At 37.4% G+C, this 24,033-nt stretch overlaps 1 protein-coding gene and 1 long non-coding RNA gene across 6 annotated transcripts in view; one reads left to right on the top strand and one right to left on the bottom strand.

Annotated features, from left to right (window-relative positions):
* Positions 1-20,945, bottom strand: part of DACH1 (dachshund family transcription factor 1) — a 410,071-nt gene extending 389,126 nt beyond the window's left edge. The window contains exon 1 of one of the 3 annotated variants that reach the window (XM_082434858.1): positions 19,657-20,945. In XM_082434858.1, coding sequence (XP_082290984.1) covers positions 19,657-20,501 — 845 coding nt within the window. In that variant the 5' untranslated portion in view covers positions 20,502-20,945. The remainder of the gene's footprint in view (positions 1-19,656) is intronic. The other 2 variants (XM_082434856.1, XM_082434857.1) reach the window with 2 other exon arrangements.
* LOC309647484 overlaps positions 568-24,033 on the top strand; it is a 126,157-nt gene continuing 102,691 nt past the window's right edge. For all 3 annotated transcript variants that reach the window (XR_014256071.1, XR_014256072.1, XR_014256073.1), the window contains exon 1: positions 568-19,464. This is a non-coding gene — a long non-coding RNA (uncharacterized lncRNA). The remainder of the gene's footprint in view (positions 19,465-24,033) is intronic.

The following is a 24,033-nucleotide window of genomic DNA, read 5'->3' as shown; positions in this document are numbered from 1 at the left end:
CATGCCCAGATGAGTGGTTTTCAAGCTTTCAAGAATAACCTATTTATATCTGTTGGGAATGATAACCTCTCAGTAATAGTAGTGGCTTACTCTGACAGTAGTATTCAAATGGAACTACAAAACAGGCACAAAAGGTGAATCTGGATCTGTCAAAAAAGGACTGGAATTTTAACTGATCATCACCCAGTTACTCATATATTTTCTCCCCACAGATAACCACTGATCCAAAGGCATGAATTAATTTAATAAATTAACATTGCAATTATTTCAAATTTTATCTTAGCAAAATTTGACTTTATCTATATGGTTTGTTTTGTTGTAAGTGTCCCGTTGATGATAATGAACAGAAGAATTTCTAAAATACACGGTAACAAGATTTAAGGAATAAAAAGGGAGTAAGAAAATATACTTTTGTACTTGGAAGAACATACCATACGTTTCTGTCACTTAAAGAAACAATGAAAATTAATCTACAATGCTAATGGATATAAAATTTAATGTCACTTGTGTATTTCTCATAAAGAAAGAAATTACACCTGGCTCACTCTACATCTTTAATGTAAAAAAGTGTTTCCAAAAATCTTAGAACTGTAAACAATATTAAAGTTTTCCAATAAAACTACTAAATTGCTGCAGACACACAGAATACACACATATATCTTAAATATTTTTAAGAAAATTATATTATTACTATTATTTCCAAATAATTTATAATCTTCAAACTTCAATCTAGATTAGAGTCATTGATTAAGTATTATTTGAATAGGAAAATAGAAAATAAAAGTTCTAGAATGAAATTTCTTGGATTCTGTTTCCTCTACTTGCCATGTACTAGCTGTGTGCCCTTGGTCAAGTTAATTAACTGCTCTGAGCCTTAGTACCTTTATCTTTCTTTAAAAGCAGGTAGAACCTACCTCTTAGGGTTACTACGGGGAATGAAAGAGATAACATCTAGCAAACAGTAATCACTAATAATCGTAGCTGTAATTTTTATTATCAATAGTAATGGTTGGGGCTTCCCTGGTGGCGCAGTGGTTGAGCGTCTGCCTGCTAATGCAGGGGACACGGGTTCGAGCCCTGGTCTGGGAGGATCCCACATGCCGCGGAGCGACTGGGCCCGTGAGCCACGGCTGCTGGGCCTGCACGTCTGGAGCCCGTGCTCCGCAACAAGAGAGGCCGCGATGGTGAGAGGCCCGCGCACCGCGGTGAGGAGCGGCCCCCGCTTGCCGCAGCTAGAGAGAGCCCTCGCACAGAAACGAAGACCCAACACAGCAAAAATAAATAAATAAATAAATATATATATATATTAAAAAAATAGTAATGTTTTAAACTGCATATGAATATACTCAATTCAAATTTGTACACACTTCAAAAATTATAAGTTTTGTGACCTTTCATAATAAATCTGATAAACCTTAATAGAGATAAAGGTAAAATCTCAATCTTATTAAATTATACACATATGAAGATACACAAAGTTTAAATATTTGTGCTTAAACTACTACAAGAACATGGGATACATTCCAGAATTTGACACCTTATATTATACTTAAGAACTAATGTTAAATATACTTTCATTTTAGTTTTTATTTCTACATAAAAATCTAAAACATATATATTTCTATTCGTGCTTTAATTTCTTGGTTATAACCAAAATTCCCTAAAACTAAGAATCTCATAAAAGTATTTTAATATAATTCAATAATATGCAGACAAAAATTCTATAAGAAAGTAATTATACTTGTAATGAGTGCCTACTATGTGCCAGAAAGTACCTGAGAATTTTAACAAGATAGATGCAAGATAATAGTCTAGAAAAATCACAGGGAGGTAATTATTAGTCACCAGAAATTAAATTTCTTCAAGTTTTAAAATTAATTGATGAGTTCAAGAAATAACCAGACCATCTTCTATCAGCAAGCATCTCCATAACTACATTTAAAACTGTTAACAGCAGATCACAAATATTTCAAAACTTTAGATACATAAAGGAAGAATGCAGCAAAAGAAATCCACCTGGATTTCCCCTCCTCTGGAGAATTTCAGACATGAGATGCTTTTGTAGACAAATGCCAAGGAGAAAATCAATCAGATCCAATTTCAACAACCTACTAAATTTCACAATATAACAAGGGAGAAACTATGTGTGTTATATAATTTACAAAAATGTCAAGACATTGTCATAAATCTACAGACAAAGGCAGACCAAGTAGTATTCTGAGATAGAGAACATTATATTACATTGATGAGTTCACAAAATATTTGGCAGGCACCAAATTTCATGTTAAGATGCTTGAATGCCTATCCCAAATTTATTTTCAAAACAGGAGACTCCAGAAAATAATCATTTGGGAGGATTTTGAGATGCTTGGTAGAGAATAATTATAAATTATGTATTTGGTTTAAAAAAATCCTACAGACTTAACTATAATAGAATGCTCTAGGCAACTTAAAAAGAAATCAAAGCTTCAATAATACCTGATTTAGCAAAAAGAAAAGGAAGAAAAACCTGATGTAAACTTATTAGAATCTCCTGCTTTTATAGTGAATTGCATAGTGGTTACTGTAGCTATTGGATGGCATACTCCCTGAAATAAAATAAGTTATTTCCTTTGCAGATGCTATGGCTATATTTCATCTTTTCTTGCTTTTCAAAGATTTTGTCATGTTAAATTGTTATTTAAAATGTCTGAAAGTTAATGCCAATAAAACTTTAATAAACATTATATTTATAAAAAGACTGTAATTTTTCAGAATTCACAAGTTCCTTTTAATTGTTGTGATTTCACTGTTACTTCCTTAGAAAGAGGAGAAGAGTGTGACAGCAAAAACCAAAATAGATTTTTCTTTATGCTTTTGTGCACGCTTCTGGTAAAAGAACAAAGCTGGGTGAGAACATTTAAGATCTAGTCTCGTAGCAACTTTGAAGTATATAATTGTACACCTTAAACTTTACACAATATGTAGATGATGTCTCAATTTTTTAAAAAGTAATGGGAATTCTAAACAGATAACAACTCTTGAAAAGCACCTTACTATTTCTGAAGTGCTTTCAAATAATTATTATCACATTCTTATCCTCACCACCTTCTTTTAAAATAAATAGAACAGTTACCTTTACTATCCCTATTTTACATTTGACAGTATGAAAGTTCCAGCTGACTAATCCAACATCTCCCAGTTAGTAACTGATAGAATCAGAACTTGAAATCAAGTTTCCAGATTGTTCTCATGACCCCAAGTTGTCTATAGATTAGTAAATCTCAAATCTACAGCTATTATCGTAATGAAATACTTCTCTTGGATAGCCATAATAATTTCTTTTTGAAATAACTTAATAATATTTCTGTGGGAAACAATTCCCCAAACTTACACTTGTTGATAAAGTTTTCAAAACTTAGTTTTCGTATATGTATTGAGAATTACATTTTCTTGCTAACAAATAAAAGTGAACTAGAAAAGACAAAAACATATTAGTTGACGCAACCCAGTCACAACTGCTTTACTTATCACAGTTGTGCCCTTGAGATCTGAAAACATTCATTTCAACATTTGACAGCATATTGACTGTTTCAATATTGTGGACTCCTGTTCAGTTTGCTATGGGCAAGAGACCATGCCTTTACACAAGCCGGTGGATCAATTGGTCTTTGGTAGAATTTTAGTTTAAGACTCTTTAAGGCTCTGATTTATGCACAATTGATCTGATCAGCCATGCAGTCAATGTGATTTATTAGCTAAGATGGCCAAAACCCTTTTTTCTCCTTTTTCATGCAGTAGTAATTCACCTCATTAGAGGTGGAATCATTATAGGAAGCTCCTGAGAAATAAGAAGTTGAACCTGCCGGCCTGACTCGTTATTTCCCCCCAAACTGTGGATCTACCAAACAGTAATAGCTGGACGCTAAGCCCAGAGCTGCTGTGTACACACACAGAAGCCAGTGCACTCTCACTGTGGCCAGAGATGGATGAAATAGATTAAAGGGGGTTCTAAACTTCCTCCACTCTGAAACATTTCAGACAACAAACTTCTTCGTTTAGCTTCCTGAGAAACTCATTCATTTAGTTTCTAGCACACATTTCTTTCTTTGTTTAACCACAGTAAGACAAATGACTTGTATTACTTGATAATTATGGTGTTTAACTAAACATAGGACTAACAATGTGTATAACAGGGGTTGACAACCTACAGTATACACGTGGACGCATGCATGTGCACGCGCACACACACACACACACACACACACACTCCCAATGTTACAGGAGATACGATTCTGAATAGTTCACCTATGGGCAAAATACACATTTGCATTTGCCAAACACCTTTTCTATAACATTTGGAGGGAAAGTGTCTATAGATTTTATATGGTATAAGAGCTCCTTTCCTCTCTTAAAGGTTTATCCTCCAGCCAGATCCTTAATCCGAAGTTTCTACTGATTATTGATTACCTCCTTAAAAATTATTAACAAATAGTTAAAAGAAGGAACATAGCAGGGTAAGGACAGCCATCCCATGAGATGGTTCTGCTTTAGAACAGAGTATTGACTCAACATTGCCTCTTCTTCCATTCAATCTGCTGCTGAGAGCTCAAAGCTCAGAACCTTAACTCTAGTTGTCTCATCCGTGCATTTCCATTTGACTTGGTAGAAATTCCGCACATCACAGTGATTTCAGGGGGTGTGACCTGCTAATAGCTGTCCCCTCATACCTTATCTTTCTCTAAAATCATAAACGCTTTGCCACTTCCCCGCCTGTCCCCACCCACACTATGAAGGCAATAAATGAATATGCAATACTCTACGACTAAAGATTTGACAACCACACATTAGAATGATTAGGCAGTTGTTGAGGGGTGGTACATTATTTTACTATGTGCTATATAAACTGTGAACAGCTTTGATTAAAAATCTAGATTTACTTAAACCCAGTTATGCAATTTCTGTACAGAAGTCTACTATGAGCTATACCTTCGATTTTCTAGGACGAATGACTCCTTTAGAATAGGCTGAATGAAGGCACAATTTTTATGCTGAACACTGTTTCAATAAGACAAGCCTTAAAATAAAGCAAAGAACAAGGTAAGCTGCAAAATATATGAATGTTTGTATAACTCTCACGGGAGGTACAGCCCTACCTATCCTTACTACTAAATCAGCAGTGTCCAAATGCCAATAAGTTTAGCTATTGAACTGGTTAAAAAGAAACATGGTATGCCGCGTATGCGTGAATTTGTGCGTTTGTGTATTTGTAACCATACTCAAAATGAGAAACCTTTACTGAAAGGATCTCAGATGAAAATTTTGCAATGTAAGAACCATATCAGTAAGAGAAAATATAATTGGGGACCTGGAGTTCTTATTCTCATTGAATATTTGGGGCTAACTTATCTAAACTTTTTCTTTAATCTTCCCTATTAGTAGAGATTAGTTGAAAACACGTATCTCTTCCTGATTTAGATTTTTGTTGCAAAACTTTGGCTGAATTAAGTATTTTGGTAATTACCTGTTTATTCAGAGAGTTGCAACTCCATGCTCATAATACACTTTTCAATTTACTTTGTAATTTACATTACATTTGGTCCATTGTAATAGTATTAGTAAAATTCCATTGATTTAGATAGGTCCGATTTTCCAAATAAAACTTTGCCTAAGTTACCAATGGTTTAAAAGAATATTTTCGTTTCCTTCAGTTAATAGTATTTTCTTAGCACCAGTTTTATAAATAGAATAAGACACTCCAGGGAAAATATTGAGCTGTACATAGCGGTGTTCTGGCTGTTGAAATCATTTACTCTTTGGACTTGTGAACCACAAAGCACCCACAGCTCAGCTGATCCCAGAATAGCACATGCCATGTCATGTCTTATTGTTTTACCATAGTCCTCACATTCTACCCTCCCAATATAGCTAAACAGCTCAATATTGATGGGTAGCAACAACTGACATCATAGTCTACGGAATACAGTTCTGCCGTTAAACATATACTGTTACTATTTAAAGAATACAAATTTACCTTACCTTGGGACTACTTGAGATAAATATTTTAGTTTGAGACCCCAATGTGGTTACAATATTGTCACGTGTAACTTTGTCCTAAAGTGGATATATGGTCCAGTAAAATTCTCAGTGGGCTTCAGTATTGGCTTAAACAGTGAACGTACAATCTCTGCCTAGTTGAACTACACACTTACATGGTGAGAGTGCCAATGAGTATGTTTCATCAGATGTTCCTGGAAGCTGTCTGGCCAATAGGAGGGATTTGAAACTGTTCCCTAATCACTGTTGAAATCACTGATAGTACTGTCTGTCCACACTATGACAGACAAAAGCTGAAATGTATTAAACATAGCAATCCATCATCCTGCAGATGGAAAGCAGGAGCCAGGCGAGTTCAGAGGCAGTGACTACCCGCTGCTTAACAAAGGCTGGAGGCCTGACAGTTCGGTCCCTTCCTACCCCCTCACTACCACCCCTCCATCTAAGATGAATGAGTGTAATCAATGAGGGAGAAAGCCTGCTGAGGACCTCAAATTCAAACATTGTTACATTTAAAGTGCTGCTTTTTTCCCCCTAATCGGCACTGTTACTGGATCAGTTTTCTCCAAATATAAGGAGATAGATATTTAAGTAAATGAAGAAACTGTAGATTCAAGAAAGCACATCCTTAGAAAATATTGCATCGGTATGCCATGAAGTTTGGATAGCTAGCTCTGAAATAAAGGTTTGATACCAATACAAAGGAAGTTTTTTTAAAACTTCACTCAGTTAAGGTGAAGTTTACATTGTTTGAAGCAACTTAATAGTGATGTTCTTTTTGAATGACAGGGGAATTATTATCTTTATATAAGCACCAAATAGAAATGAAATGCTTTTTGCTAAAGTTCAATTCATTTTGCATACTTGCTTCTAATACGGACATATGAGTCACAAAATAGCCAAAGGGAGGGAAAAAACCCTCAACTGCTAACAGCACATTAACAAAGTATAGAAACGAAAGACACTTTTCTTTGGATTTCAGCCTTGTCATTTCCAATTTTCTGCTCCTTGGACATGCTTGTATTCAAATTCTGGAACATCTATTCAGCATATCAATCCTAATTAGACAATCTGGGTCTGGAAAGGATGAGAGCTAGGTCATTTGCATAATTTAATCATAAATACTCAGTGATACATATTTCCAAATGCATTTGTACAATTATCTTTTCATCCTTGGGGCAATGGTATTAATATGATTAGGCAATATTTCTGGAAAAAACAGACAAGTATGCACTCTTTTTAACTGCAGCTTAGGGCGATATGAAAAATTAATTAATTTCTGAAGAAAATCAATTTCTCTACGTGACCACATTAGACATCGCTAAACCAAGACTCAGAAACCTCTCTTAATCACTACATTTTATCAGGCTCTTCTAAATTCTGATTAGTATGTAAACAATTCAATAGAAAAACTAGTAATATATCAAAAAGCATCTTAAATTTTGAAGCGATCTTTCTGTCTACTTTTCATTTCAGGAATACTACCTTGCTTTACTTTAATGCATTGTTATTTAACCTGTCAATGAGAAGCCTGTGCTTTTGGTGTGAACTCATCTTGAGTGATCTTTTATTAATGTACATTAACCAATTTCAAGGACAATAGGATAAGGTTACTTTTGAAATGCTTTCTCAAGAAACAGACTTATATTTATCTAAAGTAACCTTCACACGAGATTGCTTATTATGAAAAAAATTAGATAAACCAAGTTGTCCCAAAGAGTACCATTGTTATATGAAAAACATTGCAATATACTTAGTAGAGATATAAGAAGCCAGGTGGCTAATCTAATTTTTTTAAAAAGAGAGATTCAGCTTTGTAGGCTGATTAGTACAAAAGAAAAAGTCACATTTGTGAGTTTAAATGTGCTATTCTTTTCTTTTCAATCAAATGAAAAAGTAGAAATGCATGCAAATATTCAATATTCATTTAATTTGCATAAAGGTGCTTGAACAAATTTTTGATTCTAACAAGCTCATTTTTCATGCGTTTTGTCTTTCATCCTAATCTAGCATCTGTCATTCCTTTTTGAAGTTATTATCGGCCCAATTCCCTCTTGGACATGGTTGCTGGGTGACCGGTATCTTAGCACCCACTTTGACAGGAACAGATGTGAATCTGATCAAGAGATTTCCCAAGAGTACCTGAAATCACAAACAACTTTTGTGAAAAACAAACAGCATTCCTGTCATGGGCCCTTATTTAACCCACTCCCCAAAAGCAAGAGCAAAAAAGTTTACTTCAGATCAAATATATACCATTTTAATGTCATTTCCTAAATTAGAAGAAAATAAATAAAAATAAACTATATTTTCACTCTGTTGAATTAGAGGAATCCAATCTAAATATCAACAGCTCAAAAACCCAGCTTGTTCTGTTTTTGAATAGATAGTTATGGGTAAATATGGATTTATATTTCATGCAAAATTTCACTAGAGTGTCTACCAAAAATAAAGAGGATTTATTATGAGGACAATTCAGATGATAAAGATATTTAAGAGGATGAAATTTAGTTTGGCGTCTAAAGGCTTCCTATATGAGGTATGATGTAGAATTCTGTGCAAAATTAAGGATCACTCTACTTACAGAGAATTACCTAAAATATAAAAGCTCCACCTCTCCTTTCACACACTTCATAGCAAGATTTTTTTAAGGTGTTTTGGGTTTTTTGTTTTTTGTTTTTTGTTTTGCAGTTCACTTGGTATACTATCAATCATTATTAGAAATAGAGCTGCAAAGTGCCACTGGAAGACAAAGAAGGTCATAGAAACTTCATATTATCGCCATTACAAAAGTCAGAATAAGCTGCCTTTCCTAACTAGATTCCTTTTAAGAACAGCATGAAGTTGTGGAGTCACGTGATCTGCCTCCCTCCCTTCCTTCCTTCACAGTCAGAGAATATGCCGACCAATAGCCATGTCAAATCACCATGAAACTAGTTGGGTCAAACTTTTAAGTTAAATGAAGTATTTAATCACTGTTGCTATTTTATAAATATGGCAACAGAGTGATCTTAGGAAACATCCAAATGATTGACTTAATTTTCTTCATTCAAATGATGTGTTGAGGCAAGGCAGAAAACTGTTAGCTTACAGTGAAAGTTAAGGGTTTCTTTTTTTGCCATAGAACAGCCAATAAAAAATAAGCAACACATGTTTAAAACCCTAAATATTTTCTCCTTGATAATCATGACTTATGATAGTAAGAAAAGTGGTATACCTTCCATTGGAAATCTCAATATTTTTCTTCCACACTCCAAGAATTGATTTGTTATAACCATTCTTATTAGGAATTTTTATGCTTGGTTCTTGTAAGGAAATAGCCAATTATCCAAATGATTTTACCAATGTTAAGTGAAAAAGGAAGTGAAAGATCTTTGAAATTCTTTCTAATTTTTATTGGAAAAGGAACTTGCTAACTTCAATTCCAAAATCTAATCATGGAATTATTTTTTGTCATTGCATATATTTGAGTGGGGGATATATATGTATATGTGTTGCTTTACCTTTTATAAAATGTTTCTGTATATATAAGATCAAGAGCAAGTCGTTCTATATGAAGAAGTAGGTTCTAAATCTAATGGTAGTCATTTAATATCACCCGTTATAAGCAGAGGTATTATAACCCTACCATTTTATATCAGTTATCCATTTATATATATATATGATATAGCATTTTGATATTCCAGAAATTAAGCAAACTATACATACCTAAATACCCCTTTATTTTGTACCTATGATTAATTTCAGTTTTCCAACTTAGCCCCAGTCCAAATAACTAAAATAAAAATGGCTTTTACGTATAAAATTTGTCAGTGATCTTCACTTGTTACTGCTAGTGGCAAAAGGAGCCTTCTGGAAACACTTTCAAGTGATCCAACTAAAAATACAATAAGAACTTTAACCTCTCAAAATGTGAATCTAAGAAAAATTAAATATACTCATATAAAAATCTGTAATCTGAAATGTTATCACAGGGAAAAACTCCTTGAAAAAAAGTTTCTTCCCCTACTTGGGCTGACTCTTCTGTGGAGAGAAATTAATAAAAAAAGTACAAAATAAATGTTCCCATGTCCAATTAAACAAATTTATGTTTAACCTTTTAACATCTAGGATATATATTTGAAAGGCAGATATTTTGTTTTAAAAAGTAGCATCTTAGTCACATGTGAAAACTTGAATAGCTGCCAAATTTTGATGGCACTTTGGGCTTAACTGTGAAATGCCACTCATGAATAGTATTTTGTAAATTTCCTAAGAATATATAGTTAGTAAATTTGGGAGCTAAACAGGTGTTAACAGAAAGAAAAATCAAATTTGACCCAGAAGGCTCCAATATTAAGGTTTGAATTGGGATCAGTTCATTCCTTTCCCATGGGGTAACTTGTATAAATGTAATTCTATGGTTTCATAAAAGCAGGTCAAGTTTCCATCCCTGGGGGTCCTTTGGCAATTTGAAGCATGGAAGCACTGTTCCTGGCCACAAGTTCAAATCTGCATGTACTGTCAATGGTGTGAAGAAAAAAAAAAATCAGTGAAGAGCAGACATATATTCATCTTTGATTATAATATATACTTGTCAGAGGGTTCTTAGAAGATAAGAGTAAAGGTGTCAGAGGTCACATGTCATAAAATATTTTGAAACCATTCTCACTAACTTTTAAGTATATATACATACCAGATGATGCAGAAAGGAATGTGAAATATTGTTTTTACTTAGATAACTAAATGCAAAGATGAACTTCTTACCAAATGTCATTTTAAGTTACTATGCCCAAGTGTTTTTTTTTTAAATTCCTCAAGCTTTAGATGAAGCAGAGTCTTTTAAGCAATCACTGTTTTATAAGCTTCTTCCTACTTTGCAAAAAAATGCATGCATGCTTGCACTTTTACCAATGACGTAATGACTTGACATATGCCATGGAATGATTGAGAAAGTAATTGATTTCAATTTAACTGGACCTCTACCAGGTGTTTTCAAAGACAATTACAGTCCACTGCAAGAAGTGGTAATACACATCTCCTTATGTAGACCTGCAGATTAACCCATTGACCTCATTCCTAACTCATCTCATTGATGGCAAAGCTTTTAGAAGAGCAATCTTTTTTTCTTAGATTATGATATTGTTTTCTTATCATTTATCCACTGATTTTAAAGGATATGCTTGCTCTAAAGTGCAAGCAGCAATGAAATAAACCAATAAAAGAAATGGTGCAATGACATCAAGCACTTTAAATGTTCTTCAGTAGTGTACAGATTCTAGTACCTAATAGTTTGTCGATTTCATACAATAAAATACTTATCAGTTATAAATATTTTTCATAAAGAATTAAAAGTATATCTTAGTTATCATAACAATAAAGGTCTAGGAAAATCAAGGTAAGTGTTTAATCACTGTCTTAATAACCATATAATGTTGTATTTATAATTATATTTTAAAACATTTAAATATAAACTACATCTTTCACCCTAAAAGTAATTTTAAATATAGTTTTCTATGGTCATTCACTAAAGTAGAATTGGTTTTTCATGTGTTATTTTATATTAAATGAATTACAGAAAGCAAAATTAAGTTATTTTTATAAGTAAGTTGTTGGTCCTCTGGCCCTTTGTTCTACATGCCTCCCGTGTGTGTGTGTGTGTGTGTGTACAAACACAAATACATATACGTAAAAGCTTTTCTAACAAAGGGATTATAATTACTTAAGCATAAATACACAGACCACAAATGGGCTAAGCTTAACATAAACAAAAATATACACGATGAAGATCTCTTAAATACTGATAGAAATTTTACACTTGTTGCATACACAAGAACATCCATCCTAGTATAAAATGTGTGAACGGTGATATTACAAAGAAAAGTGTTCCAAGTTATTCATTTAAAATCCAGAGGCACTATTAAACTACAAACTGCCTAACTTAAGACATAAATATCATTTCCAAAAATTAAGCTAAAAAAAACAGATATTTTAAATATAAAATAAGAATTAATACAGTTGAATATATCAGTCTATTTTAGCAGAGCTGTGATGGATTCAAAGATTAGTTACAACTTCAGTGATTTGTTCATTCATAAACAAAATGTTTTTAAAATATAAGGCTATGAATAAAACAGCTGACCTACTGCTGCTATTAATACAATTTCTGGATACAATCAGTTTAAGATTTTAACAAAACACTTCATCTGCTTGATATGTGAATGTAATGAAATATTTCTTGATTAATATACTCTAGAGATTTATTTTCATTACCTTTACTTAAGAAATGACCATATCCCTTAAACTGAACTAGCAAGTATTTACTGCAAATGATTGTATGTGCTTCTATAAAATAATTCCCTTTTGACTAGTACTCTTTCTTTCCTGATATATTTTCCTTGTCCTTGAAGAAAAGCATTGTTTTTTCCTGTTGTGACTACAGGACTAATCTAATTATTTAGAAACATTTGATATCATATATAAATTCAAAGATAAGTTACATTGTGACTTTTTAATACTTCGTTTACCCCTCTGTTCATTTATTCTAAGGAAAGGAAAACATTCCTCAATTCTTCAATGTTACTAACCAAAAGTAACCAATCTACTTTGTTGCCCATTTCAATATTTGCTTTGAGAAAATCATGCTTGAAAAGCATATCCAATTTTTTGCCAAACATATATACTACCTTCAAAATCCACTGCAAGATTATTACTAATCTACCTACAGTTAAATTACTTTTAGTCTTCAAATCATAGTAAACAATTCCTATTTCCTGCAAGAAACATGCACTATATTCTAGGTAGTGTATTCATCTTAGATAATAACATGTTTTAGATGCTTCAGTTAAACTGTTTTGTTTTTTTTTTAAACATTACTCTCTAAAACTTTTTTTAAAACAGCTGGCTATTCAGTGTGTTGCCATGCTGCAGACTTTTAGACACTTCAATGTGTTTATAAGCACAAAAATATAAGACAAATTAAACACACAGTAAGTTTTCCAGTTTAGTAAGTTGTCTTTGACAGCTTTCACTCAAGTCACGTACATTTAAACGTGCAAAAGAATCCCAGCTTGATATCCTGGATCAACTCCAAGCTAATATGAATCAGAAAGCAACAGGGCCACACCTTTAACAAAGTTCAGTCGTTGGACATTTCTACATCCAATTTAGAAAAACCCACATGCAAATTTTTCTTAAATGAGTGAATTAGAATCCGCTTATCTTATAAAATAAATCCAAATCAGAACACACAAGAAATTTAAAATGCACCTGGCTCAAGGTCTCTGATTTTGGATCATGTAGTGATTTGCATCATTCTCTATATATGATTATATGGACATAATACTTATAAAATAAATATGTACATTTAAATTGGACAGGTATCTGTAATAGACACACTCTTAAAAGATTCTCAAAAACCTTCCCAAAGTAAAGAGGTGCATCAATATAAAATGATCCACCACTTAATCTAATAATAACTAATTACTAGACTGAATATAATAACTAACTACTAGACCAAATATAAATATACTATCCTTGGTGTTCCTGCTTTCCAAAGAAATAATTTGGTAAGCTAACCTCACTATTCTAATTGAGTCACTTCTATACCGTGACGTATTCTAAAAAGCAAATATCAGCAATTAAAAGTTATTAAAGGACAGCTACTGTAGCAAAAAAAAATTACTTTTGATTGGAAATACTTCTGACAAATTGAGGAGAAGGAAAGTAAAGGAATTTGAGGACAATGTGGGCTCACAGAGCCACTGGTATGCCTGAGATATATGTATCTGTGCAGATCAGAGCCTTTGATAGTCCACTTATCTAAGCTTTTAAGTCAGGTTTTCTTCATTAAAAAATAAATTATTGAGCATAACAAATATAATGGAAAAGAGGCTCCTTAATGCAGTCTCTAAGTCTGAAAATATAAATATAAATGTATTTTTAATGTATTCTTAACTGAATTTTTAGCTGCAGCATTCACACACACACACACACACACACACATACACACACACACACACACACACACACACGACTGACCAATCACAGTGCAGTAACTCAGTAAAGAGAATGGCACATGCTGGCACATGCTAAGGTCATTCTATTCTCATAACAATTCAAACATAAAATGATAAAACTTTATCTTAAATACATGTTAAAATATCCAAATTGTTAATATCAATTTTTTTTCACATTTTTTGGTCATTTTAAAGGTATATAAATTGATGTGATTTTTTTTTTTTTCCCCTTGGTGAACAATCTGAAAATGAAATCCTGGAAAGATTAAATTCAGGCAAAGTTGAACTTTTCTAAAGAATCAAGTAATGAAAACCTTAAAACCAAAATGTTTAGTGAAATCTAGAAGACTCACCTGTACCTATTTAGAAGGCATATTTCAAACTAATTTCTTCAGACAAAGATTCGAAGGGAGACAGCTTACAACCTGTGAGAGTTTCATTTCTTATTATATTTTGCAATACATGTGTTCTATGTTGCTAATACAATGCAATTTAAATGATTATTTTACTTGATTAACAAAGGCAACTGTATGAAACAATTTAGTAAAATAACTTGGAAAGATAAAATAATACTAATTGACAGTCAAAGCACAAATTGTTCCTAAAATAACAACTACTTGGTTGCACATTAAGCTACAAATGCTACTTACATTCCAAAAACAAAACAGCAAATGAGAAACAATAAAGCATATTATGTTTTTGTATGCTAGTGAATCACACATGGTAAATCACCAAAGAGAAGAGTGATTTATGCTCAAATCCAGCCAAGACTTTAATCAATATTGGGAGTCACATCTCAGAAGGTTGGGGAAGGTAGTGAGGCAAAAAGAGAGTGGCTAATATTGGTCTCAATAATTTATACGCAACTTCCGTGAAATGTGGTAGATTAAACAAAAAAAAACCCAGCAGATTTAGACTAAATGAAGTTTAAAAAGTCTGCCTTAAATGCAAATACAAAAATTTGATGCAAGAAAACTGACAAGAAAAAAATAAGCCTGCCTTGTAGTTTATTCTACATAATATTTGAAGCATCACAAAATAAAATATTATATGTGCAAATCAAATTAAGTGTCTCAGGGCATTAACCGTGGAGTTCAGAAAGTACACCATCTTCATCCTCATAACTATGTGCACTTTGTGACAATAATGATTATGATATCATTGGAGACTAACTCCAAGGGAAAAAAAAAACAGGTTTGAAAGATATTATCCAAATAACTCGAGAATTTGTATCTTGCAATATAATGTGATTAAACAAGGTAAATCCAAGGTCAGCATATTCTTAGATTTTATTTACGTATTAGTTATTAAACTGCAATTTACTAACATTTAAAAAGTATGCAGAGATAAGTGATGGAACCAAAAAACTTTCACATTTTAGCCCCTACTCTTCTAATTATGCCATATTCTTCTTGAAATGTTATACGACGAGACATCAGGCTTTACAGGAGCCATTAATAGACTGTAATACAAAAACTTCAAAAGCACAGTCTCTCTTCATTTGAAGTAAGTTTTGAATTTCTCTGTGCCAAGTATCATAATTATCTGTGAGAAGGGAGTCTGTATTGTGTTGAAACTTTCTACATCGAGGCATAAATGCATAAGTCCGTGCCATTGAATAGCATGCAACAGAGGAAATGTTAAATAAATATGCCATTTTTATTTAAAAAAAACTTGTGACAAAAAAAGAGCCAAGAATTGGAAAATATTTTATACTTCTTATACTAAAACTGCATTCATATATTACCAGTGGACAAAAAAAGACATGTAGTCTCTCAATTTGCTGTCAATAGATGGTACTGACTTTTAAGACAAAAGAATACTGTTTGTGAATATATGTATATTTATATAAAATGTCTGATAAAACTAACTGGAATCTTTTCAAGTTAAAAACTCCATAAATCTAGGGCTACGTAGGACCCAAATCACAAGCTGGTTTGGAGGATCCTGAGACAAAATGAACTTCTGGCAGTGCTCAAAAAAAAAAAAAAAAATCATTTTAGATGACAAAATAGAACAGAGTCACTTTTTATTACCTGAATTCACAGAAAATTGAATGCTAACCCAAATCTACAAACAAGCAACTGACTCAGAGACTTGACCATGTACATAATTACTTTTCTTTTTTTGTTGTTGTTTAATGGTTACCAGTTAATTAAGTGACCTCTGTTGCAACAGCCAAGTTCATGCAACTAATGTTTAGTTGAAAAATAATAATTAGAGGAAACTGATCAAGGTCAGACTTTGTCCTCTGACAACTTTTAAATATATTTCCTTATATTTTCTTTCATGCTTTGAGACCCCTATTTTATTTAGCTTTACTATCAAGGAGGTGACAGTCTCTGTTTCATCTCCTTGTGGTAATGACAGATGGCTTCAACATTTATTCTAGTTTTCATAGATAGCACACTGATGCAATAGCCCCAAGCAAATTAAATCCACTCCGAGGTTTGTTACTAACTTACTGAGCCACTTTGAGCAAGTTTACGAACGCTTCTTTTCCTTAACATCAAAAATTTTGGTTCCTCAGATTCTCTGGTATCTAAATACTCTTAAGAGACATAATTAAATACATGTTCTGTAAAAAGCTGAGAGTGCTAAGATTTAATGTTTCTTGCACACTATGTACATATTATTTTATATAGTTTGCCTTTCTGCACAGTTCCTCTTATCTTTTGCATAAATTATTCCTTTAGCTAGTCTCTTAAGTAGCCAGAGGAGAAAGAAACCATAATGAAAGAAATCAATATATATAGATGAATGAAAAAGGATCTTAATAGTAAGGGCATAAACTGGACTTGAATGAAAAGGGTAATTTTTGTTTTGTAAATTCAAGATAAAAATATTTTAGGTATTGTTTCCAACGTTGAGAAATAAGACAGTAATACTCGTAATTATCACTAAAAAATAATGCATCACAATGCAAACAGTATATTTTGGTGAGAGGGAGTTCAATGATAAGTTTTCTATTTTCTTAGTCAGTGGCAGAATTAGGGAAACCTAGGCAGATATCTGCAACTACACATCTTCTTCAGTATTTGCATGTGTTTAGGTTTGAGAAAGTCTTGTAGTTGATAAAAGATCAAAATGCAATAGTAAATCAACAAACTTACCACATTTAACTTTAACCTGAAATAGAGTTTTGGAATAACACATTTAATTGTAAAGTATTAAAACGAGGTGATTGAAATATAATTAGAGTACTGATGAGATATTTTTGAAGGGATAAACAGTTTTACTGGATTTAACTTATCTTGGCTCTGAAAGTTTTAACTCCAGAGCCTTTGTTAACCTCAGGGAAAAAATATTTTAAAATTCTTTCCTAATAACTTTAAGAATATTCTCCAACCCTACAGTGAGGACTTCAATTCCAAAACCTGAAAATTCCAAATTTTCAGAAATTTCTGGAAAAAAAAAACCCCCACAAAACATCAAGAGAATAATTGTAAGAGGTGTAACACTACCTGCTTTAAATTGATTATAAAGTTGCAGTCTCTGAAGGGAGTTTTCTCCACCAATTTTTTTGCGTGTTATGTGAAATGGCCATTAATTATCTAGTACAGTGTGTGCTGTAAGAAACACACAAAGAAGATTCAAGAGAAGAGTGGTTTGGTTACTAAGAAAAACAGCGCTTCACCAATCTACTGGATAGGTAGGCAATTTTACCACAATCATTTCTGAGCTGGCTTCAAATTTCGACTAGCATTCTTTATAACAACTCCGCAACAATTTTCTGCCCTGATTCTACTTGTTTTAACAGTAGATTTTTTGCAAATATGTTATCTTCTGTACACGCAAGGACTCCAATTATCTCCGTAAATGACGTTTAGTGATCAAGATTCCCCCTCAATCTTTACTGCCACCTGTCCAGACTCTTGGGCACACGTGCGCGTACACACACGCGGGCGCTCAGCATTCACCCAAAAATAGTAGAAATGAAGGTTCAAAACCCAGATATACACCCATGGCCCGATGCAAAGAATGGCAAATAAACACGGAAAAGAGTTTCTGACTAGATCAGGGTAAGACATTTACTGGGTTGGAGTTCGAGTCTTTTTCGTCTTCCAGTCTTCCGGGGGCACTAGCCAGAAGTCTTCTCCCAAGGAAGAAATAGCTAGGGGCTTTTCTACCCCGGTTTCCTTCTGGTCTAGCCCTGCGCCTCTTTCCTTGCCGCCTCTGTTTCCCTAGCTCTACTAGGGGCATACACCCCAAAGGAGTAAAACTCCGCTCCTTCTCCCGATCTTTAAACTTATTTGGAGGGTACCGAAGTCGCTGCACACATTTTGCGCGCAGTTCCCACGCGCTCACTTCTAGACTCCAACTTTCCCTACTCGCTTTTACCCGGCATCTCTGAACTTTCCCCTCTGCAGCCAACGATGGGGACAAGACGGAACTGTGAGAGCGGGTGGAATGATCACTTCTACCCCGAAACTGACAAGTTACCCTACTCCCGCCCCCTCTCGGTAGATCCTCCCCCAGTGAGCGTTCATTAGCATAAAACTGGTCGGGCCGGGCTCCGGGTCCCGTGGCCTCTATAGAGTTCCCGCGCTTTGCCGGGCTGGGGAAGCCATGGCACCGGTATTCAGGTCCACAGAGCATGCCAGTGCAAAACCTGCACCTGCTCATTGCGTGAGCTACTAACCCTTAACAAAAGAAAAAAAAAAAAAAAAAAAAGAAAGAAAGAAAAAAAAGAAAAGGGAAAAAAAAGGAAAAGAAAAAAAGAACAGTTTGGAGAGAGAGCGAGAGAGCAAGCTGTGGTCTTCCTTCCCCATCTCTCCGGTTCAGCTTCCAAGAGTCTCAGGCACCCGGTCACCTCCCCCTACGGAAGGAACCCTGCCGGTCCCCTCGAGTCTGCCCCGGGGCAAACATACCCCTTCATCTTCTTTGCACACGCACACGCTCACACGCGGACACACGCACAGATGCGCGCACACACAGACCCCTCCCCTCCGCGGGCTTGCCCTCGGGGCTTCGGAGCTGAACTCGCTTTGGGTCCCCCGGGATTGCGCCGGCCTCTCGGCCTCTGGGGCCGTCCGCCTCCCGACCTCCAAGTGACCCACTCTCAAGGCTACCTCGCGGGGCCCTCACCCGGAGCGCGTCTTCCCGCTCCTCGAACCCTGCCGAGCAGGGTCACGACCTCCCTCCGCCCCCGGGATGCCGCCTGGCGCCTCCGAGCAGCCAGGCCAGTGCCCCGCGCCTGGCGGTGGAACCCGTGTCCGAGGGAGCGCGCACACGGGCGGCCGCGCTGAGAGGGGTCCCCTGACGCCGGCGCGGCCCAGGAAGGGCGCTGTGGCCCCTGGAAAGGCACCGTCCTCCTCCTTCCCGTCCCCTCTGCCCGGAGGCTTGGGGTTCTCGCGTGCCACGGCAGCTGCGCCCCCGCGCCCAGGCCAGCAAGGGGCGGACCCGGCCGGAAGAGCGCGATCTGGGCAGGGTGAGGTGCCAACTTCTCAGAGGGTCGGGAGCGGCCGGCGAGCCCCGAGGAAAGAGAGGAGAGGGCCGCGCTCGCCGGAGCGCGCGGCTCGCGGGCGCGCGGAGCGAGCGGCGCCCTGAAGGGAGCGAGGGAAGGGCGAGGAGACCGGTAGGAAGGGACCACGGGCGGCGGAGGCGGCCCCCCGCTCTTTACCTTGCGTTGGTGCAGTCATTGTAGAGGGTCTCGAAGTCCTTCCTGGAGATGAGTTTGCAGCGGTTCACTCCGGGCTGGATGGCGCCCAGTCCCCTCAGGATGCGAACCTGTTCCACATTGCACACCACGGGCGTGATCTCCAGCCGCTTCAGCTTGGTGTAGACGGTGTGCAAGCCCCCCACCAAGTGCTTCAGGAACAGGTCGAAAGCCTGGGGCAGGCAGATCAGCTCGCAGCCCTCCACCGTGAAGGAAGCCACTTTGGCCCCCCTCAGATCCACCATTTTGCACTCATTATTCTGGGGGGTGTTTTCCACTGGGGACGGGGTCGAGTACACGGGTTTCCCGGGGAGGGGCCCGCAGCTGCTGCTACTGCTGCTGCTGCTGCTGCTGCTGCTACTGCTGCTGCTGCTGCTACTGCTGCTGCTGCCGCTGCTGCCCGCGCTCGCGTTGATGGGGGTGCTGGAGGCGCCGCCGCCGCCAGCGCTAATGCCGCCGCCGCCGCCGCCGCCGCCGCCACCGCCGCCGCTGGCGGTCGCCAGGCTGGGGTTGGGGTTGCAGTTGCTGCCGCCGCCTCCGTTGCCCGCGCTGCCGCCGCCGCCTCCGCTGCCGCCGCCGGTGGAGGTGACTGTGGCCGCCGCCGCCGCCGCCGCCGCCGCCGCCGAAGCGATGGGCTCCGGCCGGAACAGAGTTGGCCCTGAGGACGCCGGGGGCCCGATGGACGGAGCCGGAGACGAGGTCGCCGAGGAGGTGGAGGTGGTGGTGCCGGAGGAGGAAGCAGACGTGGAGATCGGGGGTTGAGTGGGGACCAGCTGGGTCGGAGGGATCAAAGCCGCCGGCACTGCCATGGTCACATATAAGGGGAAACAGAAGGAGGAGAAGCGAGGGGAAAAGTTGCCACACGCCCCGGGGAGGGCAAGGGGGAAAAGGGGGGCGGGGGGGAGAAGGAGCTAGGGGGCCACAACAACAACTCTGAGAGAGAACGACAAGGAGAAAGGGAGAGAAGGGGGGAAAAAGGAGGTGAGGATAAGAAAGAGCGAGCGCAGGAGGGGCGAGCGCGAGAGGCGCTCTAGAGAGAAACGCACAAAAGTGTCCCGCAAGTCGAAATGCGAGTCCTCTCCGGGGGCTGGGATCGGGGGCTGGTTTGGAGAGGGGGGGGCGGGGAGGGTGGGCTGTTGTGTGGGTCCCGCTCTAGCACAAAGTTAAGGATGAAGGTGAAAAGGAGGAGATTTGAAGGACTTGGGTTCTCCCTGGCAAGTACATTGATCAGAGATTGAGAGGGGAATGACAGAGAGAAAATGAGCTGAAAAGTGCAGGCTGCCGGCTGGACGAGTTGTTGTTGTCACACGGTGCAGAGGGGAGGAGCTCCGGAAACTTGAAATACCCTTTGAAGCCGCAAAACCCTCACTCACTAGTATTAACCCAAATTATCCAACCAGCAACTCGGAGCAGGGACTCCGAGAGCGCGAGACCCAGGGAAAGCGAGGGAGCGAGGAAAGGAGGAGGGGAGGGGGAGGATAAGTAAGAAACTATGGGAGGGACGGAGAGGAAAAGCCGGGACATAGAAGTGGCGATCGGAAACAGGGATCATCGACTTCTTTCTCTTCTACTACCGTTAGACTGCATGTCTTAATATTCCATTTCGTCCGCGAAGACTTGTAATTTTTTCCAAAACCTTCTGAGCAATCGTCTGCCAACTTAAAGAGGAGCCAGAGCGCTCCGAGCTCTCCTTCAAGGATTTAGGATGTATCTCCGCTCGTTTTTTGCAATGAGATATAAATGAAAACACATCCTCTCCCTTCATGATAATTAAGAAATTATTCTGAGGAAAATCCATGTGGAAGCAAAGCGCATGTTTTCTGCATCTGATTATTTTATCTGTCGGTTCGATTATTTATTTGTTTAAAGATAGTGAAAAATTCCAGGAGAGTTTTCAAGTTGTGGGGGAAAAGTCAGTCTGAAATCGCTTAAGAATCATGGAATGCTCTGCATTCAATCCCTCATTTCCTAATAGATTGTGGAAAGAAAGAAATGCTTGCCATGATGTGGATGGTTGAGAATAACTTCACTTTCGCCCCAAAGGCAGGTCAGAAATGCCAATCATACCGAGAGAATTCGAAGAGATAAGGCACCCTTGAAGATTTAGAAAGTGGGGGGAAAACAGCACACTAATTTTTCTTACCTAAAACTCTGTAATTAATTCACCTGTCTTGCACAGACGCCAACCATCCTCAGATCGTTTAAAACCCAAGGCTAGTTGCTAATGTGTTAGGTAACTATATGTGTGTGTGTGTGTGTGTGTGTGTGTGTGTGTGTGTATACACACATCTACACCCACATATATTGTATTTGAAAAGTATCACTGTATTTTGGGAAAGTCCTTCTCAGTTTGTAGAAATATGTTTTGTAAATAATGAAAAGAACAAAAACAAAGCTCGCTAGTTGACTTGTAAAGGCAGAAAGGGTAGCTATGCTTAAAAACATTAGGCTGAGTTTAGACTCTCTTCCTCTTTGCCTTCCTCTCTGCTTTTCTTCCCTTTTCTAACTTGTTGCATGAAAGTACTATTTATTCAAGGATTTTTGACCAACCTGTGATTTGAGCATAGGTCAAGTCTGTTCTCTGTTTATATCTCTAGGAATCTTAAATAATTAGGCTTTAAACCTGTCTGCACATGTTCATTAACTTTACAAGATAGAAACAGTGCTTTAGCATTTGACAGATTTTAAAAATAAACTATTAGCATCAGGTTCACAGTGTAGTGTTGAAATTATTATCACATTTCTTTTTATCATTTTAATTCTTTAACCTTTTTTGAAGTTTAGTGTCAAAAGGTGCAGGAAATATTTATAGAGAAATATAGCACTATTGACTAATTAGTCTAAGTTTATACTAAACTTTTTGGGGCATAGCAGTTATATCAGGAGGCTTTCCTGGGTCATAAGAATTCAGAAAATTGATTGTTGCCAAAAAGTAGATTAACTTCTATGAGATAGCTAAAGTGTATACAGTTGTTTTGCCTAGTTAGCCAATGTAGTTTGATATATCCAGAAATAATTTATATTAATTTTCACTCCTCTTATCTGACTTCAGTTAAAAATAGGGATTGGATATATATCACATACATCAGAACACCTCTTTAAGTGTTTATGCCTGTTTTGGACAATATTACCTTTAAAAAAAAAAAAAAAAAGCCAGACAACTATGTTAATGAGTAGAGGTGAGGAAGAAGATATTAAGCCCTGAGAAACTAATTTTATTTTGGAATTGCATGCACGACTTTAATAAACTCTGCTCTAGTTTTTAAAATGCTAAACTAGTTTCTTCGTTTTAAATTCTAGACCCACAAATGGAAAAAATCAGAATTAAATGCCCCAGATCTGCTCTAAGCATTCTCGTTTCTCATATTTCCTTAAACTGTCACTCACCTAATACCTGCCACACTCCGAAGCCACGGACAGGAAGTAATGATAGCTGACCAAGCCATAATCCCACCCAGCATCAAAGCAAAGTCCAAATTTTCTGCAGGGAACCCTGCATCTCCCAGCACGTGCTCCATTCAGAGGCAGGGCTTGGGGCGCCTTCCCCTAACTGAATGGGAGCTTCCTTCCCCTCACCCCCCATATCAGGTCTCTAAACCGTTTTTTAGGAACTACCACTTACCCCGGTGATCAAACAATAGGATTAGAAAAGGCACATAATGCAAATTAAAATATGTAGGAAAGAAAAGCGTGGAAAAATTCAAATTTCTTCATTCATTTTTATTTTTATTTTTTGGGAAATATTACCAGTGATTAAGGCAAACGGTATTTCATAACAGCAGATAAATCAACTGCACAGATTTCAAATTCCCACTCTTCCTATCACATCTTTAGGTTTCCAAGCTTTTGTCTTGTTTGTTTATTGTTTTACATCTCTGTTTGGTTCAGGTCCTCTCCTTCCATCTCCTCCTCTCCAACCTGCACTCAATTTGCATAAGCATAACTCAAAGTACTGTAACTGATATTAGAAAATTCTCCCTGTGTTGTGAAGACGTATTGTGCTAAAATCAATAAGACTGTTTAAAATTCAAAGACCTGCAAATTGTTCTGTTTGTCCTTTGATAGGGCCTATGCTGATTAAAATGCTACCAAGAAAGCTTAATTGCTGCACTAATTAAGAAGTCTTTAATTTCTTTCCTAGGATATCGTTTGAAGCTGAGCTTGTACCAGTTCAGGGAAGGTATTTTCTTCCCTCCCTCTGCCCCCTCTTGGCCCCTCCCTTCCCCTTCCCCCTCCTTCCGTGCCCCCGAAGACATCCCTGTGAATGGAACTAATAGAGAGAGTGGTCTCAGGGCTCACCATCTATTACTTAACAAAAATCGGCACAGGAGACAGAGTTCA

This window comes from Balaenoptera physalus (genome assembly GCF_965194825.1).
Source record: "Balaenoptera physalus genome assembly, chromosome: 18".
Taxonomy (NCBI): domain Eukaryota; kingdom Metazoa; phylum Chordata; class Mammalia; order Artiodactyla; family Balaenopteridae; genus Balaenoptera; species Balaenoptera physalus.
Note: the sequence above shows the minus strand (reverse complement) of the source record. Positions and strands in the feature narration are given on the sequence as shown.